Raw genomic sequence first — 18,768 nt, forward strand, 5'->3', positions numbered from 1 at the left:
CAAAGCCTGTTGTGCAGCAGAAGCATGATGGACATACTAGATCTATGGGCATTAGGGGTATGCCTGATTGGCTCTAGTGCTAGTGGGAGATTGTTGGTGTAAGCCCTAGAGGCCAATACTTTTGGTACTTGTATCGAATTATTTATTAATAATAAAAGGTTGTTTCTTTATTATGTTTGTTTAATAAAGTCCCTAGAATAGCTAGTCCGTTTAATGTATCAAGTGTGACTTAATCATGAGATCCCATTAAACATAAGGACACTATTCTTATAGTATCCGTAGTCGAGCTTTGTTGTGAAGTGGGATAACATTAAAGCATTAAGACTATTATGTATATAGACTGATGATCACATCTCATGGATCATGGATAAGGAGTTATCAAGTCTTAAACATATGTATGAATATTAGGAGTAATATTTATACTGGATTGACCCGCTATGAGAATACTATATAGAATGTTATACAAAGTGTCATAAGTTATTCTCATGGTGATAATGGTGTATACCACCCTTCGACTTGAAACCACTATGGACCCTAGATGTAGAGTTGAGTGTTTTATTGCTGATTAAACATTGTCCGTAACTGGATAACCATAAAGACAAATGATGGATACTCAACGAAGCATGCTGAGGGATATGAGTGACCTAGATGGAATTTGTCCATCATGCATAACAGGATGAATGTCTAAGGGCCCGATATTGAACTAGACAAGGATGACACGGTCTATGCCTTGTGTTCAATATAGACATAAGGGCAAAACAGTAATTATACACATAAGTATTATCACAAAAGGATTTGTCAGATCACATGGCATTTTCGTGTCTTGGGTAGCAGTGATGTGTTGCTAGATACCGCTCACTGTTTATTATGTTAAATATGTAATTTAATATAATTGTCAATGTCGCAAAAACCTACAGGGTCACACCCAAAAGGACAAACTAATGATAGATAGAGTAAATAAGGAACACTGTAAGGTACTGTGCACTTAAGGGAATTGAAGAACATCGTAAGGTACGGTGCACTTAAGTAGAATACGAAATATGGTAAGGTGTCACGCACTTAAGTGATTTTGGTATATCATAAGATATGGGTCACATACACTTAAGTGGGTTTTTTAGCTTACAACTCACTCAAGTGGTTCTATAAATAGAACCTTTATGCAGAAGCATTCGAACAGATGAAAATTTCGTTTCTCTCTCTCTCTCTCTCACTCAAAGCCTTCATTCGTAGCAGCTAGCACTGAGATTGAAGGAATCCGTTCGTGTGGACTGAGTAGAGGCGTTGTCACCATTCAACGTTCGTGATCAGTCCCTAGATCTGCATCAAAGATTTCAATCGCCACAAGAGGTAACGATCCTATCACTAATCATGCCCATTCGTAAGAATCACTAAAGGAGAAATTTTTTAATTTTCGCTGCGTTTTGGATCGCTATTCTCCTTCAGATTTCTCCTAAACGGCTTACCGACTAGGTTAGAATTAACTCACAGAGGTATTTTTCGCAAAAACGCTAATCTGCTTTGTTCTTTGTGTTTGCAGGAAGTGGAATTTTTTATCTATTTATTCCTCAGTTGTCCGATGGCAATTGAGGTGTGGAGTCACGTTAGTGTTTGGTTGGGCGTCGATGCTTCTCAAGTTAGAGACTCGATTGATGAACATCATTTGGATTTTTGCAGGTAAGTTAATGTAAAATTCAAGAAGAATCTGTTTTGTTTCTTTTGGATTGCAGTTTGTTGGGTGATTTGAATTTTTAGAAACCATATTTTGTTTAACGATGGTGATGTAGGAGGATTAGATTTGGTTTGGTAGATTAAGATTCTTACATGAGATTGATTTTTGACCAAAATTAAGGGTGTAGTAGATTGATCTTAGGATGATTGGAATGTCAATTCATTCTCTTGTTTCTTGTAATTGTCTGTTTTGTGAATTTCGTCCAATATTTTGAGTGTTTCTTGTTCAGGTTGAGTACGTGTAATACTCAATTTTAATTCATACTTATAAAAAAGATTAACAAACCAAAATTAAAAAATATAAATAATAAAAAAAACTAATTTTTTCAATTTAATAAACATTTACTTTTACGAAGTAGAGAGTAACGTTTTGCTACCTCCGGTCATGGAGATAAATGGCTTATAATGATCTAATCCATTAAATAATAGTATAAACATGTTATTTAATATTTTTGATATATTATTTATTATTTTAAAGTCTCATATTAATTCTATTAAATCATTGAAATTTAACAAAAATGAGCAACATCAACAAATCAAAAGACTCCAGACGCAGATTTCAAATACATGGTTATTCTCGAATTGTACATTAAATGTAATATCTCTTCTTAAAAATCATCAAACAAAAAACTCTTTTTATTTTATAGCTAATTTTATCAGTTTCATAGTTTATAAAATGAATCAAGATCAAATAATCAAAATATAAAATTTAATATTGTTTAATATTGATCCAATGTCAAAGTTAAAGATTGACTTAATTTTTCATTTATAAACTAAGTAAAGCAAAAATCAGTATAGCAAATAAAATTATAAACTTTCTCTGCTAGACAAAACAATGCTTTTTATAGCTTTCTTGAATTTCTCTTAGCCTCAAGAAAATAATCAAGACTAATCTACATTCTCATTGCTCATGAATAAGGAGCACAAAAACAAAATAGTAGAAAGACAAAGACACATACATCTTAATATACTATATATAATATACTACTTGATGATTTTTCTTATCTTATTCTAAAAAATGGAAGTAAAAGAAAAAGAAAAAGAAAAAGAAGAAGAAGAAGAATTCCTTTGTTGCTTCAATGCATTGAACAAGTTCATCACCTTTTTCTATTTTATTATTCAAAACGCTTTTCTTCAGATTCACTTTCACTAGCTAATGAAAGGAAAAACCCAGTTTAGCATATTACTTTTTTTTGTGACTGTTGTTACCTCTTCAAATATGAAAATGGTATAGGTAAATGCTTCAAGCTTGAAATATCAAACAACTCTACAAACCTCTGATCCGAAACTCGAGCTTTCGCAGCTGCAAACCGTTGGTACTCGTCGAAAACAGACGACAAGCACCATTTTTGGAGCTTTCTATAGCATCCGACTAAACAACCTGTTCGGTGCTGTATATAAAAACAATTGAAAATATTAACTATTTTAACGAGAAAATATAGGGTTCTGTTCTTATCTAACAGAACCCTATTAGTTCAAATCACATAGACAAACACTAGAAAAAAAATGGTTTTTCTTTTTCCCGGATGAGAATGTTACTTGATCCAACTTCGAATAAATCATTGGTTAGAGTAAAGAATTCGGTTGAGTCTTACCTTTCCTCGCTTGCAGTGAATTATAACCGGGTGGTTCTTTACGTCTGCATTATTTAGAACATCGCGTGAAAAATTAAGAGTTAAAAACTTGAAATTGCAATTATGATTGGACTAAGTAAAGAGCTATAAGCATACCAAGAAGAACTTTTAGGGCTTCCCGAATAGTGTCGTCCGGGATGTTTACAAAAGGCTCCTGGATTCACAAGCTCATGAGGTTACAATTTGATTAATCATATATAAAACATGCTAGTAAACACACAAAAAAAATGATGAATTCGAGTTAGAAACTCAAGAATACGCGATTCGCTCTTCAAATCTAGTAAATTGGACTCAAACAAGACCCGATTTACTAGACTGCAGAGAGAATCAAAACCCGACTTTTGAACCTATGTTTTTCTCGATATTTTCCTTCTTTACTTTCCTAGGGTTGATCATGACTAGATGCTATTTCTTTATCATGATGGAAAATTTATGGTTCTTGAACGAAATCGGTTTTCGACAAATTCGTAATGGTCCCATTATCCAGACAAGAAGAATACTCTATGATCTCCTCTTAGCCATTAAATATTCACACAAAAAAACAAATAATTGTGATAATTTGATTTAGAAATAGCCATGGAAAAGACATCACAAGCCAGCTTAGATTCCATCCACAGTGATTTCCATTTTCCATATTATAAAGTTGGCATACAGCTGAAGATTGATGAGGATTCTTTCACACAGAAATGTCAAATATGCTCAAGAAAAAAACAGTGGATTCAACAAGAATCAATTATAGACCATAAAATAACATAACAATAGAATATCGATATCTAAAAAACTATGATCATAGAGTTGACACCATGATTTTGTTGAAACTTCAAAGTGTAATTTTGATCAAAGTTTCGGCGAGTCGTCGTAATTCTATCGATCTCGGAGTGAATCCAAACATACACAAAATCAATCTAGAACAGAAGCATGTGAATAAGAAATAATAATGAAAACAACAAGCTTTATGACCCCTTTTCTCCTCCAATACCTAACATAACAACTCTTTGGATTAAACACTAGCATTCATATAAAGGTCCCATTGGCAAGGTTTTAAATAATGGTCGTGGTTGTGTAAAGACTTCTGCGATTTCAGTGGATACAAGTATTGTGATACTCATTTTGGTTGTAGCGGTCGAGGTGTGAATTAATCACAATTTTTTCTTTATCCTAAAAAAAGATAAATAACAACTTCAGTATCGACACCGACACCGTTTAATATTGTTTTGTTTTGTCGCGACCATTTTCACTGTTGACCTGTTTTTTAAAACTTGCCCTTTGGTTTCACCATATGTCACAAATTATCCACACATACACCAAGTTGAAGAAAATAATTGGAGACCACATGAGACTATGAGAAAGACAAGTGAATTGAATTAGATATATCCATTGATCTTTATTCAATTATCTATTCAATTCATTTGATCACTTTGTGCATTCATATAATTGATCTTTGTGATAAATTAGTAAAAAAGCTTAATAGAATCACAAACCTTATGACCCTCAATTCCAAAGTGAAAAAGCTTGATTCCATTTGACTTGAGAAACTCCATGTTAGCTTCTGGATATGGTTCAGGGCACAAATATCTATACAAAAAGACCCATCAAAGAAAAACACAATAAAATCAGAAAAAGTTAAATAATTTACTAATAAATCATGAATTGGGTGACTGAAAAAGTGTTGAAAAGATAGAACAAAAGCAAAAGACATGCAAAAGAAAAACATGTATATATTACATGATGGAGCGAAGGCCAAGGGTTTGAAGGAAAGAGAAGTTGGAAGGTTCAGGGAAACCAGAACGGAAAATGCCGTTATCAACCATAGAAAAATTGAGAGGTGGAATGAAGAGATCCTCGCCGTCAATTTTGTCACAAACATCATCATCATCGACGGTGGTTGTGAGTTTGAGGTTGTTGTGATCAGTGATACTGAGTTTGATTTTTCGACACATCTGTGTTTCTTGGTTCTTTTTCTTGAGTTGGTGGTGTTGAACTTCTGATGCCACTTGTTGTTGCATATTAAGAGAGAGAGAGAGAGAGAGGTGTTTGGAGGAGTGTGTGTTATGTAAGAATGAATGGATATTTAATAATATAATAATAGAAAAGAGGGAGAGAGTAGAGAAAGGGAAAGGGGGAAGGTTTTGGGATCAAAGGGTATATTCCTTGTTGAGAGAGAAAGAGAGAGGGAGTGAGAGAGAGAGGGGGAGAGTTTGAATGGTGTTTTGTTTTGTGAGAGTGAAATTTGAAGGAAGGAAAAAAAATGGGATTGCTTTGAAGAGAGGAAAGAGTGGTGGTTAAGCAATGGAGTAGAGGTGAAGATGTTAGCTATATATATACAAATTTGAGAGAGTGGTCACAAACAAGAAAATGCCAATTAGAGAGTGAGAGAGTACTTGATCTATGGTTTTTCTTTTGTATCTTGTTGTCTATCTTTTGACAAATGAAATGGAGAAGTGTTGATTAAAATATGGTAAAATGTTTAACTAGTGGGTTTAATTAGGTTTATTTTCTTAAGGGTGTTTGGATTACTTTATCTATCTCTAATTATAATCATGTCCTAAAATATAAATTTAAAAAAATGTTTTTTTTTCACATTTAGCTTTTTTAAGTATAGAATTTACTATCTTTCTTTTTTTCTCTATCATCAATAATTAATTAAAATTGTTTTTGTATTCTTTTGTAAAAGTTATTTTAAGAAAATAGAAGAGAAAAACCTAATTTAAATTACTATACTATACCTTTAATTTTTTCTCAATATTGTTTTTCTTATATATACTAAAAAAGTGGACATTCAATTATTTGATATTATTGACTTGAATAGTTTTGTTTAAATTCAAACTCAAGTCATAACAAAATTACCCTGTATTGAAAAAATCAAATTCTATATATCATTAATTTGAGTCATCCTCAATTTATATTCGTGCATCAAATACAATAGTGCTAATCTTAAAGGATATATTGGAAAATTGTAAATTCCACAATGACTAAAGATAGAGTCTAATAAATATTTATATAAAGTGATATTTCTTTTACTGTCATATCAATTTTGCAAAAATGAATTTGCACCAATTATATTCTAAGTATGATATTGATATTAATAATCTACCCCATATATATATATATATATATATATATATATATATATATATATATATATATATATATATATATATATATGGACAATTTGGACCACACATGCTATACAATAGTGGTGGTGGTGAGATGAGTATATCATTCATATTATAAATCGATTTATATGAATCAATTAGATTAAACTCTAACTTTCCCAGTATGTAGAGCGATGTTAATCATCTATACAAAAAATATTAATAATGAAGTTAATAAGATTTTATTATTTATATTTAAAAATAATATATGGAGTGGAACACGATGGATTTCATTTCATTTTGAATGTTTGTAATGAAATGAAATTTTATATTTTAAATATTCAAACAATTAAATAGAACTTTTATTTCATGCTATTCTATTTTACATTCATTTCGCTTCGATTTGTTTTAATCATGTGAGATTGTAATTTTTTGTGTTAAAAGTAACATTTTTTGACAGATTCTATTATCGTTGAAATGATTTATGTTAACGAAACATCGAAGTAGTATACCTCGACGGAAATTTCGACTTAGGTCGAATTTTGTAGTGTTAGCGGAATTAGGTATTTTGGGTTTTGCTTAAGGAGCAAACAAACTTAAATCTATAAATAGGGAATAACCCATATCATTATAAGAAGAACTAGCAGTTGCAAAGAATAAAACTTCAGTTTGGAAGCAGATAGAAGCTATGCAGAAAATCTTTTCCTCTTCGCTTGTTTTGTCTAAACCCTATTTCTTTCTTCTCCAATTTTCATCTTTTCTTTCTTCTTCCATTAAAAATTGTGTAGTGAGAATCATCTTGTAATTAAGGTTGGTTGATTCACTCGAGTGAAGAGTGAAGATCAATAGGGAATTCAATCGGTGTGATTGAATCTTGTCCATCAAGGTTGCAGTGGAATTCTCCATAGATTTTGTTGAATTTCTAACATTTGGTATCTGGAGCACTGGCTGAGCGATTCTTGCAAGAAAAAAAAATAGCGTTGAATCATCCGAATGGATATTTTCCGGTCAGGATTAGGAGAATTGGTGTAAAGAGATGAATGTTGTTTTCTGCTGTCAGGATCTTTGGGATCTTGTGAAGGAGGAAGTGAAGCCGCTTGCACAAAACGAGTCGGATGAAGAAAATGTTGCACACAAAGAATTGAAGAAGAAAGATTATAAAACTCTCTTCATAATTCATCAATGTGTTGATTCCGATAATTTTGAAAAGCTGAGTGATGTTGATTCAACGAAAGAAGCATGGGAAATTCTAGAAAAATCGTCTGGATGCACTGAGAATGTGAAATAGGTGAGGTTACAAACTCACAAAAGAATGTATGAATTGCTTCAGATGGAAGAGAATGAAAGCATAACTGACTTTTTCACTAGGGTTACAAAAATGGTGAATCAAATCAAGGTATATGGAGAAGTGTTGACATCAAGATCAATTGCTATAAAGATCTTGAGGTCATTGGCTCCAAAGTTCGACCACATGGTAGTAACCAAAGACGAGTCGAAAGATTTGTCAACATTGACAAAGGAAGAGCTTCAAGGGACGCAAGAATCTCATGAACAAAGAATGGATGAAAGAGTTGCAACCAAGTCAAAGAGTGATGTGGATTTACAGGCGCAATCAGTAAGAGAAAAGAAAGGTAAAGGGAAGTGGTTCGACAACAAAGGTAGATGAGGCTACAGTAATTCGACTGGTCAAAATTATCAAGAAGGAGGATGGTTGAATTAGATAAAGTCCTTATACCAAAGCAACCAAAGAGGTGGTGTTGTCGGTAGAGGAAGAGGCGGTGGTCGAAAACCTGACAAAAGTCACATTCAGTGTTTCAATTGTCCGAAGTATAGTCACCACTCAAGTGATTATCCTGAAAAATAGAAGAATCGGGAAAATAATGTTAATTTGCAAAGCATGAAGAAGAAGATATGTTGTTGATGGTCACAAAAAAAGATGAAGAAAGATTCCGGGACCAATGGTACTTGGACTCAGGATGCTCATCACACATGACTGGTAGGAAAGATTGATTTGTCAACATGAAACCCTCAATGAAGAACATGATAAAATTTTCAAATGATTATACTCTAAAAGCTGAAGGTATTAATGATGTTCTGATTATGAGGAAATATGACAAGAGGTCAATAATTTCCAATGTATTGTATATACCATGCATGCAAAGTAATTTGCTTAGCATATGGCAGTTGGTCAAAAGGAACTATAAAGTGTTTATCAAAGATAAGATGATGAGAGTTCTCGACTCAGGTGGAAAGTTAATCTTGAAGGAACCTATATCTCATAATAGAACATTCAAGATTGAACTTAATGTGATGGAACATAAGTGCCTTTCAACTTCACCTAGCAGGGAAGAATAAATATGGTACTATAGACTTGGCCATCTCAATTTCAAAGACATTAGAGATCTAAAGATAAGAAATATGGTTTCAGGGTTACCAGAAGTTGACATTCCAAACAAAGTGTGTGAAGAATGTGTGTAGGCGAAGCAACACAAGAACAACTTCAACAAGGATGCATGAAGCATGTTGAAGGAAATTCTTGAAATCATATACTTTGATGTATGTGGTTCTATCCAGATGGATTCGATTGGAGGTAACAAATACTTTGTCACATTCATAGATGATTTTAGTCGAAAAATTTGGACTTACCTGATCAAGAATAAAAGTGAAGTGATTGAGGTATTTTCCAAGTTTAAATCTATTATTGAAAGACAAAGTGGTCGAAAGCTCAAGATTCTGGGGACTGATGGCAGTGAAGAATATGTGTCGAAAGACTTCGATAAGTTATGTGAGAAAGAATGGATTATGCATGAGGTGGTGCCACCCTACACTCCACAGCAGAATGGAACTGCATAAAGGAAGAATATAACCATGATGAATATGGTGATAAGTATGCTGAAAGGAAAGCATCTACACAAAAAATTATGGGGAGAAGTTGTGTCAACTGTAACATACATCCTGAACAGATGTCCAACAAAGAAGCTAGAATGAATCACGCCAGAAGAATATTAGTCCAGTGTCAAGCCTAGCTTGAGTCATCTAAAAGTATTTATATCTATGGCATATAGACATGTTCCTTATCAGTTGAGAAGAAAACTTGATGATAAGTCGAGTCAAATGATTGTAATAGGATATCATTCGGCTGGAGGATACAAGTTGTTCGACCTAGTGAACAAGCAAGTAGTGATCAGCAAGGACGCGATCATATATGTGTTTAAGGAATGAGATTGGACTGAAAATGTAAACAAGGATTCAATGAGAATCCAATGTGAAGAACCAGCAAGTGAATTCAAAATAGAAGTTTGACATGAAGAAATTAGAGGTCAAGCAAGCACAAGCAGAACTAAAAGAACAAGACACATGCTTGAAAAGTTGCAAGAATGTGTGATTACAACAAATGATGTAGTCAATAATGAAGATGAGTTGGTACAATGTGATTTCTATGCAGATGTCAAACCAGTCAATGCAGTTGAGGCATTGAAGGATTCAAAGTGGATGAAAGCGATGAATAAAGAACTAAAGTCCATCGAAATCAATAACACTTTGTCACTTTTTGAATTTCCTCAAGGCAAGAAGGAAATCGATGTGAAGTGGGTATACAATTTGAAGTTGAATCCCAAAGGAGAAACAACATGACACAAGGCAAGACTTGTGGCGAAATGATTTCTTCATAAAAAAGGAAATGACTTCGACGAAGTTTTTGCACCTGTTGCTAGGATCGAAACAATTAGGTTGGTTATTGGTCTAGCAAACATGAACAATTGGCACATATGTCAGATGGATTTGGAATGTGCATTCCTGAATGGTCCCTTAGATGAAGAAGTTTATGTTGCAAAACCAGTTGGGTTTATGAAACATGGCGAAGAAAGCAAGGTATACAGGTTGTATAAATCTCTGTATGGACTTAATCGAGTTCCAAGAGCTTGGAATAAGAAGATAGACAATTTCCTAAGGGAAAAGGAATTTGTGAAGTGTACAACTGAGCATGAAGTATATGTAAGAAGAAGCAATAGCGAATTGCTTATACTATGTCTCTATGTCGATAACTTGTTGATAACAGGAAGCTGCAAGAAGAAGATAGCAGATTCAAACATGAATTAAGTAAAGAGTTTGAAATGACAGTCTTGGGAAATCTCTCATACTTTATTAGTATCGAATTCTATAAGAATAGTAGAGGTTTGATGATGCATCAAAGAAGATATTGAAGGAAAATTACGATCCAAAACGCAGTGGAAATTAAAATTTTCCTTCAGTGATCCTTACGAATTGGCATGACCAGTGATAGAAACTGTTGCCTATTATGGCGATTGAAACCTTTGATGCAGATCTAAGGAGTGATCACGAGCGTTGAATGGTGACAACGCCTCTACTCAGTCCACACGAACGGATTCCTTCAGTCTCATTGCTAGCTGCTACAAATGAAGGCTTTGAGTGAGAAAGAGAGAGAAACAAAATTTCATCAACTGAAATCCTTATGCACAAGGGTTCTATTTATAGAACCACTTGTGTGGGCTACAAGCTAAAAAGTCCACTTAATTGTATGTGGCCCATATTTTATGGTATGCCGAAGATCACTTAAGCGCATAGTACCTTACCATATTTCGTATTCTACTTAAGTGCATTGTACCTTACGATGTTCTACAATTCAATCAAGTGTATCGTACCCTACGGTGTTTCTTATTTACTCTGTCTCTCATCAATCTATCATTTTGTGTGTGACCCTGTAGGTTTTCACGATATTGGCAATTATATTAAATCACGTATTTAACATAATAAACAGTGAGAGGTATCTAGCAACACATCACTACTACCTAAGACACGAAAATGTCATGTGATCTGACAAATACCTTTTTGTGATAATACTTGTGTGTACAATTACCCTTTTTCCCTTATATCTATATTGAACACAAGGCATAGACTGTGTCATCCTTGTCCAGTTCAATATTGGGCCCTTAGACATTTATCCTGTTACGCAGGATGGGAAAATTCCATTTAGGTCACTCATGTCCCTCAACATGCTTCGTGGAGTACCCATCAACTGTCTTTATGGTCATCCAGTTACGGTCAACATTTGATCAACAATAAAGCACTCGACTCTATATCTAGGGTCCATAGTGGCTTCAGGTCGAAGGGTGGTATACACCACTATCACCATGAGAATAACTTATGACACTTTGTATAACATTCTATGTAGTATTCTCATAGCGGGTCAATCCAGTATAAATATTACTCCTAATATTCATACCTATATTTAAGACTTGATAACTCCTAATCCATGATCCATGAGATGTGATCATCAGTCTATATAGATAATAGTCTTAATACTTTAATGTTATCACACTTCTTAACAAAGCTCGACTACGGATACTTTAAGAATAGCATCCTTATGTTTAATGGGATCTCATGATCAAGTCACACTTGATACATTAAACGAACTAGTTATTCTAGGGAATTCATAAACAAACATAATAAAAAAAGCCTTTTATTATTAATAAATAATTCGATACAAGTATCAAAAGTATTGACCTATAGGTCTTACACCAACAATCTCCCACTAGCACTAGAGCCAATCAGGCATACCCCTAATACCCATAGGTCTAGTATGGCCATCACGCTTCTGCTGCTCAAGAGGCTTTGTAAGTGGGTCAGCAATATTGTCAAGTGTATGTACTCTGCATATTTTCACATCTCCTCTATCTATTATCTCTCAAATGAGGTGATAACGCATAAATATGTGTTTGGACTGTTGGTGAGATCTAGGCTCCTTAGCTTGTGCGATAGCACCATTGTTTTCATAATAAAGATCAATGGGATCCACAATGCTAGGAACTATGCCAAGTTCACTAATGAACTTTTTTATCCAAACAGCTTCCTTTACTGCACTTGAGGCAACAATATACTCGGCCTCGGTTGTAGAATCATCAACTGTATCTTGCTTTGAACTTTTCCAGCTCACAGCGCCACCGTTTAAATAAAACACATAACTAGATTGCGATCTAAATTCATCCTTATTTTTTTGGAAGATATAATCGGTGTATCCAATTACAGCAAGCTCTTCCCGACCTCCATATATCAAGAATGAGTCCTTAGTCCTTCTCAAATACTTAAGGATATTCTTAACAACTACCCAATGAGCATCATCGGGATCAGATTGGTGCCTACTCGTTGCACTTAAAGCATACGAGACATCTGGTCAAGTAGATAACATGGCACACATGATAGATCCTATTACAGATGCATATGGAATCTTATTCATGTGATCCCTTTCTTCCTTAGTTGAAGGGGATTGTGTTTTTGACAGACACATGCCATGTTGCATATGTATGAATCATTTCTTGAAATCATGCATATTAAAGCGTCTCGATACTTTGTCTATGTATGTACTCTGACTTAGGCCAAGCAGTTTTTATGATTTATCTCTAGAGATCTTGATTCCTAATATATAGGCTGCTTCACCTAGGTCCTTCATAGAAAATCATTTCCCAACCAAGTCTTTACTTATTGCAGGGTAGGGACATCGTTCCAATGAGTAATATGTTATCTACATATAATACCAGGAAGACGATCATGCTCCCACTAACCTTCTTATAGACACAAGGCTAATCTTCATTCTTGATGAATCCATATTGTTTTACTGTTTCATCAAAACGAAGATTCCATCTTCTGGAAGCTTGCTTTAATCCATAGATTGATCTCTGTAATTTGCATATCTTTTGGGCTTCTTCTGGTATGTTGAATCCCTCAGGATATGTCATGTACATATCCTCAAGAAGATTCCCATTAAGGAAAGAAGTTTTGACATCCATCTTCCATATTTCATAATCATGATGTGCAGCGATATCAAATAAAATCTGAACAGATTTAAGCATTATAACTGGTGAAAAAGTTTCAGCATAGTTAACCCCATGAATTTGTTTATATCTTTTTGCAACCAGTCTTGCCTTATAGGTATGTACCTTACCATCCATGCCAGTCTTCTTTTTGAAGACCCACTTGCATCCTATATGGTTAACTTCTATAGGAGGCTCTACCAAGGTCCAAACCTGGTTTGTGTACATGGAATCCATTTCAGATTTCATGGCTTCTAGTCACTTCTCAGACTCAGGACCAGTTATGGAGTCTTGGTAGGTCACATGATCATCTTGATCCATGATTAATGCACACCTTGATCAGTTATAAGATAACCATATCTCTCAGATAGGTGACGTATCCTGCTTGACCTACACTGGTCTTGTTCTACTTGAGCATGTTGCTCTTCCATAACTACTTGTGTTTCCTGCTCTAATTCGTCCATAGGTGTATCAATGCTTTGTGATTCTTGAATTTCTTCAAACTCTACTTTCCTCTCACTGATTCCTTTGGAAATAAAATCTGTTTCTAGGAAGACTCCAGTTCGAGCGACAAACACTTTTCCCTCAGAAGGATTGTAGAAGTAATACCCTCTTGTTTCTTTAGGATACCTTATAAATAAGCATTTGTCAGGTTTGGGCTCAAGCTTAGTTGAAATTTTTCGTTTCACATTAACTTCGCAACCCCAAATCTTCATGTAAGACATATGTGGCATATCTCATATGGTGTCTTCTCAACCTTTTTGGATGGAACATGGTTAAGTGTGTAAGCTGATGTCAATAGTGCATGTCCCCAAAAGGAGTTTGGAAGATCGGTGTGACTCATCATGGGTCGGACCATGTCCAACAAGGTTCAATTTCTTCTCTCAGATACATCGTTCTATTGGGGTGTTCCATGAGGAGTATGTTGGAATAGAGTCCTACACTCTTTCAGATGGTCATCAAACTATAGGTTTGGATATTCACCACCTCGATCTGATCGAAGAGTTTTAATATTCTTACCTACTTGGTTTTGTAATTCATTCTTGAATTCCTTGAAATTTTCAAATGACTCTGATTTATGTTTCATTAAATACACATAACCATATCTACTGAAATCATCAGTAAATGTGATAAAATACTAAAAACCTCTTCTGGATGGTATGTTCAGTGGTCCACATACATTAGTATGTATGAGGGCCAAAAGATCATTAGCTCTTTCACCTTTTCCTGTGAATGGAGACTTTATCATCTTTCCAATTAAACAATATTTGCATGTCTCATATGATTCATAATCAAAAGAGTCCAAGAGTCCATCTTTATGGAGTTTGTAAATGTGTTTCTCATTTATGTGGCCTAATCGACAATGCCAAAGGTAAGTTAGACTTAACTCATTAGGTTTCATCCTTTTAGTATTAATGTTATAAATAGGCATTTCAAGATCAAGGACATATATTCCATTGTTCATTTGTGCAGTAGCATAAAATATATCATTCAAATAAATGGAGAAACAATTGTTCTTTATTATGAATGAAAAACCAAACTAGTCTAAACAAGAAATGGAGATGATATTCTTGCTAATTGCAGGTACATAATAACAGTTCTCTAACTGAATTATTAAATCACTAGGTAAAGTCAATACATAAGTTCCTATGGCTAAAACAACAACCTTTGCTCCATTGCCAACTCGTAGGTCAACTTCACTTTTTGCCAAATCTCTACTCCTTTTTAGCCCCTGCACATTGGTATAAATGTGAGAACCACATCCAGTATCTAATACCCATGATGCAGAAGTAGATAGATTAATTTCAATAACAAAACTACCTAAAGTTGAAGTCTCTACTCCATTCTTGTTATCTTCCAGGTACTTTGGGCAGTTTCTCTTCCAGTGTCTGGTCTTACCGTAATGGAAGCAGGTGACATCTTTTGTTATGCCTCCACTAGGCTTTAAAGCATAAGTAGTGGGTTTGGGTTTGGCAACTTCCTTGCCTTTCCCCTTACCACCCTTCTTGGTGGGCCTTTTGTTCTGTTTCTTTCCATTTCTGATCATCATAATGGACTTCCCTTTTGACTTTAGATTACGCTCAATAGTTCTTAACATGCCTAGCATTTCAGGAAGAGTTGTGTCCATATCATTCATGTTGAAATTAAGGACAAATTGACTGAATCTCTTTGGTAAAGATTGCAAAATCAAATTAGTCGCAAGTTCCTTTCCGAGGGGAAAACCCAACCTCTCAAGGCTCTCCACATACCCAATCATCTTGAGCGCATGGGGACCTACATGAGCTCCCTCAACTAACTTGCCTTGAAAAAGGGATTTTGAAACTTTAAACCTTTCATGCCTTACCTGCTCTTGATAGAGCATCTTCAGGTGTCCGGTCATATCGAGTGTTGTCATTTTCTCATGTTGCTTTTAAAACTTCAAGTTCATGGTAGCTAGCATGAGGCAAGCAACTTCATTGGCATCATCAACATGCTTCTTATAAGCATCTCTTTCTGCCTTAGGTGTAGAACTAGGAGGTTCCTCTTTAGGAAGAGGTTCCTCCAAGACATACAACTTTTTATCATGCTTGAGGATAATCCTCAGACTTTAGTGTCAATCCAGAAAATTTGTCCTAGGTAATTTTTCTTTATCAAGGATTGATCGTAAATTGTTGTTAGAGGTGTTTGTTGTCATGGTAATCTACATGAAAAATATGAAAATATAAGTATCATTAAATTAACATATTTAATTAGACCTTTAATTAAATATGCTCCCACTATTTTACTCAAAATAAATGACCCTCACCATTTGATTCAAAAAATCCCGTTGGAAGATTTTCTAGTGGGTCGAGATCCACATTTCACTTGGTTTTAAGTCCACGTAGGCAGATTACACAAAACTAGGTTATTTAGGTAGAAACTCCTTCCAATTGTATCTAATACAACTCTCGAATATTTTAGTTTGGTGAATAACTCCTTATTCCAATCCATCATATCAATCATTTTCAACTCTTGCTTCTAAATGCATATAATCTTATTATAATTTGTTTAGTTAAGTTTGACCCATTGCTTTAGCAATTGAATATTACAATTATCCCATCACACCTTACTAATATAGAACATGCACCTCGCGTAGGCGAAACCTACATTATTCGATAATAGTCTTAATGAGTGCTAAAACTTGGAAAGCATAAACTTAATATTTAATTTGAGGGAATTTGCAATTATTTTGATCTCACTGGCTTATTTATCATATAAATCGTCTCTCACATGCATCAACATACATTCACATGCATCAACATACATAAAAAATGAAACAGTTATGGCCCCTAGCGCAATTGTTCTCCCAAGCCAATGAGAGAACCTAAGCTAACTTAATAACGATCTAAGCTTCTCCAAGCAAGATCTTCAAGGTTGTCCTCCTTTGATATTGTATTCTTCTCTTTCTTCATAACATTACATTACACAAAAGAAACTCGTTTTACATACGAGGGAGTGAGATGAGAAAAGAAGTTACATTAAGAGATTAAAAGAAAGGCACGACACGCAGACCGTATTTTAAAATCCCAAAAACAAAATAAAGAAAAAATAAGGCCATAACTGATCACCAAAAGACAATAATAATAAACACATTATTATTATTAATTTAAATTTTGTTAATTAAATAAACCAAATTAAATTTCGGCGATTGATCACACTACGCAAAGTTAGCCGGGGGTTCCGCTACCCGGGCAGCGCCCCATGCGGGGTTGTAGGGGCAGCGCCCCGATGCAAAATTTTAATGAATAATTTATTTGAAATCAACGTCATTTTTCGCATCAACACTTGATACTTTAAAGCACAAATCTTGTGCAGCCACAACCCTAATCACATAACTCTTTGACAACACAACCCTTGTACCGTCATGAACCCTAACGCAACAATTTCATACCGTCAAACACACCTCGATTGATAATTCAGTATGATTGATCAACACGCCATTGATCACTCAAAGCAATAAAAATCATTAAGTGTTTGAATGAACGAAATAGAAATAGTATATCATATATACCATATTTTGCATCATAATTACCTATATCATATACATAAATTGATTGATCTCATTCGTGTAACCTATGGACAATCGATGTATCGCTGCTTCACCATACTAACGTTGGATTCCGAAGCATAGTCAACATCAATCATCCAAATCATACACACATGATGCCAAATTTAATTACTCGTTTATTATTTAACTCATTTTGTCTTTTAATCTTATTAATACACAAAATACAGAAAATAAACAGATATCAAATACATTGTTTCGTAAGTGACTCTGATACAACTGAAGGAAAATTATGATCCAAAACGCAGCGGACATTAAAATTTTCCATTAGTGATCCTTACGAATGAGCATGACCAGTGATGGAAATGGTTACCTCTTGTGGTGATTGAAACCTTTGATGCAGACCTAAGGAGTGATAATGAGTGTTGAATGGTGACAACGCCTCTACTCAGTCCACACGAACGAATTCCTTCAGTACCAGTGCTAGCTGCTACGAATGAAGACTTTGAGTGTGTGTGTGTGTGAGAGAGAGAGAGAAATGAAATTTCATCAAGTGAAATGCTTCTGCATAAGGGTTCTATTTATAGAACCACTTGTATGGGTTGCAAGCTAAAAAGCTCACTTAAGTGTATGTGGCCCATATTTTATGGTATACCGAAAATCAAGTAAGCGCGTGGTACCTTACCATATTCGTATTCTACTTGCATCGTACCTTACGATGTTCTACAATTCACTTAAGTGCATCGTACCTTAAGGTGTTCCTTATTTACTCTGTCTCTCATTAATTCGGCATTTTGTGTGTGACCCTGTAGGTTTTCGCGATATTGGCAATTATATTAAATCACGTATTTAACATGATAAACATTGAGAAGTATCTAGCAACACATCACTGCTACCCAAGACACGAAAATGCCATGTGATCTGACAAATCCCTTTTTATGATAATACTTATGTGTACAATTACTCTTTTTCCCTTATGTCTATATTGAACACAAGGCATAGACCGCATCATCCTTCTCCAGTTCAATATTGGACCCTTAGACATTTGTCCTACTACGCAGGATGGGCAAATTCCATCTAGATCACTCATGTCCCTCAACATGCTTCGTGGAGTATCCATCAACTGTCTTTATGGTCACCCAGTTACGGACAATGTTTAATCAGCAATAAAGCACTCGACTCTACATCTAGGTTCCATAGTGGTTTCAGGTCAAAGGGTGGTATACACCACTATCACCATGAGAATAACTTATGACACTTTGCATAATATTCTATGTAGTATTCTCATAGTGGGTCAATCCAGTATAAATATTACTCCTAATATTCATACATGTGTTTAAGACTTGATAACTCCTTATCCATGATCCATGAGATGTGATCATCAGTCTATATACATAATAGTCTTAATGCTTTAATGTTATCCCACTTCTCAATAAAGCTCGACTACAGATACTTTAAGA

The 18,768-nt window shown here is 34.6% G+C and overlaps 1 protein-coding gene across 2 annotated transcripts; it reads right to left on the reverse strand.

Annotated features, from left to right (window-relative positions):
* Window positions 1–2,552: 2,552 nt before the first annotated feature.
* LOC127118015 (probable tyrosine-protein phosphatase DSP4) lies at window positions 2,553–5,781 on the reverse strand. 2 transcript variants are annotated; one of them, XM_051048148.1, is made up of 6 exons: window positions 5,088–5,781; window positions 4,844–4,937; window positions 3,459–3,516; window positions 3,324–3,367; window positions 3,004–3,119; window positions 2,553–2,881 (listed from the first exon to the last, which is right to left on the reverse strand). In XM_051048148.1, the coding sequence occupies exons 1-6, from the start codon at window positions 5,366–5,368 to the stop codon at window positions 2,878–2,880; spliced, it is 597 nt and encodes a 198-aa protein (XP_050904105.1). In that variant the 5' UTR covers window positions 5,369–5,781; the 3' UTR covers window positions 2,553–2,877. The 2 variants fall into 2 exon arrangements, with proteins under 2 accessions (XP_050904105.1, XP_050904104.1); XM_051048147.1 differs by having other exon boundaries at window positions 2,553–3,119.
* Between the last annotated feature and the right edge of the window lie 12,987 nt (window positions 5,782–18,768).

The sequence above is a fragment of the Lathyrus oleraceus genome, chromosome 2 (genome assembly GCF_024323335.1).
Source record: "Lathyrus oleraceus cultivar Zhongwan6 chromosome 2, CAAS_Psat_ZW6_1.0, whole genome shotgun sequence".
NCBI lineage: Eukaryota > Viridiplantae > Streptophyta > Magnoliopsida > Fabales > Fabaceae > Lathyrus > Lathyrus oleraceus.

Coding starts and splice junctions, on each gene's coding strand:
- LOC127118015 (XM_051048147.1), bottom strand. CDS start 5,368: ATGCAACAACAAGTGGCATCAGAAGTTCAACACCACCAACTCAAGAAA. Junction 4,938..5,087: donor CTTGGCCTTCGCTCCATCAT/GTAATATATACA, acceptor CTTTTTGTATAG/ATATTTGTGCCCTGAACCAT. Junction 3,120..3,323: donor TTCACTGCAAGCGAGGAAAG/GTAAGACTCAAC, acceptor TTTTATATACAG/CACCGAACAGGTTGTTTAGT.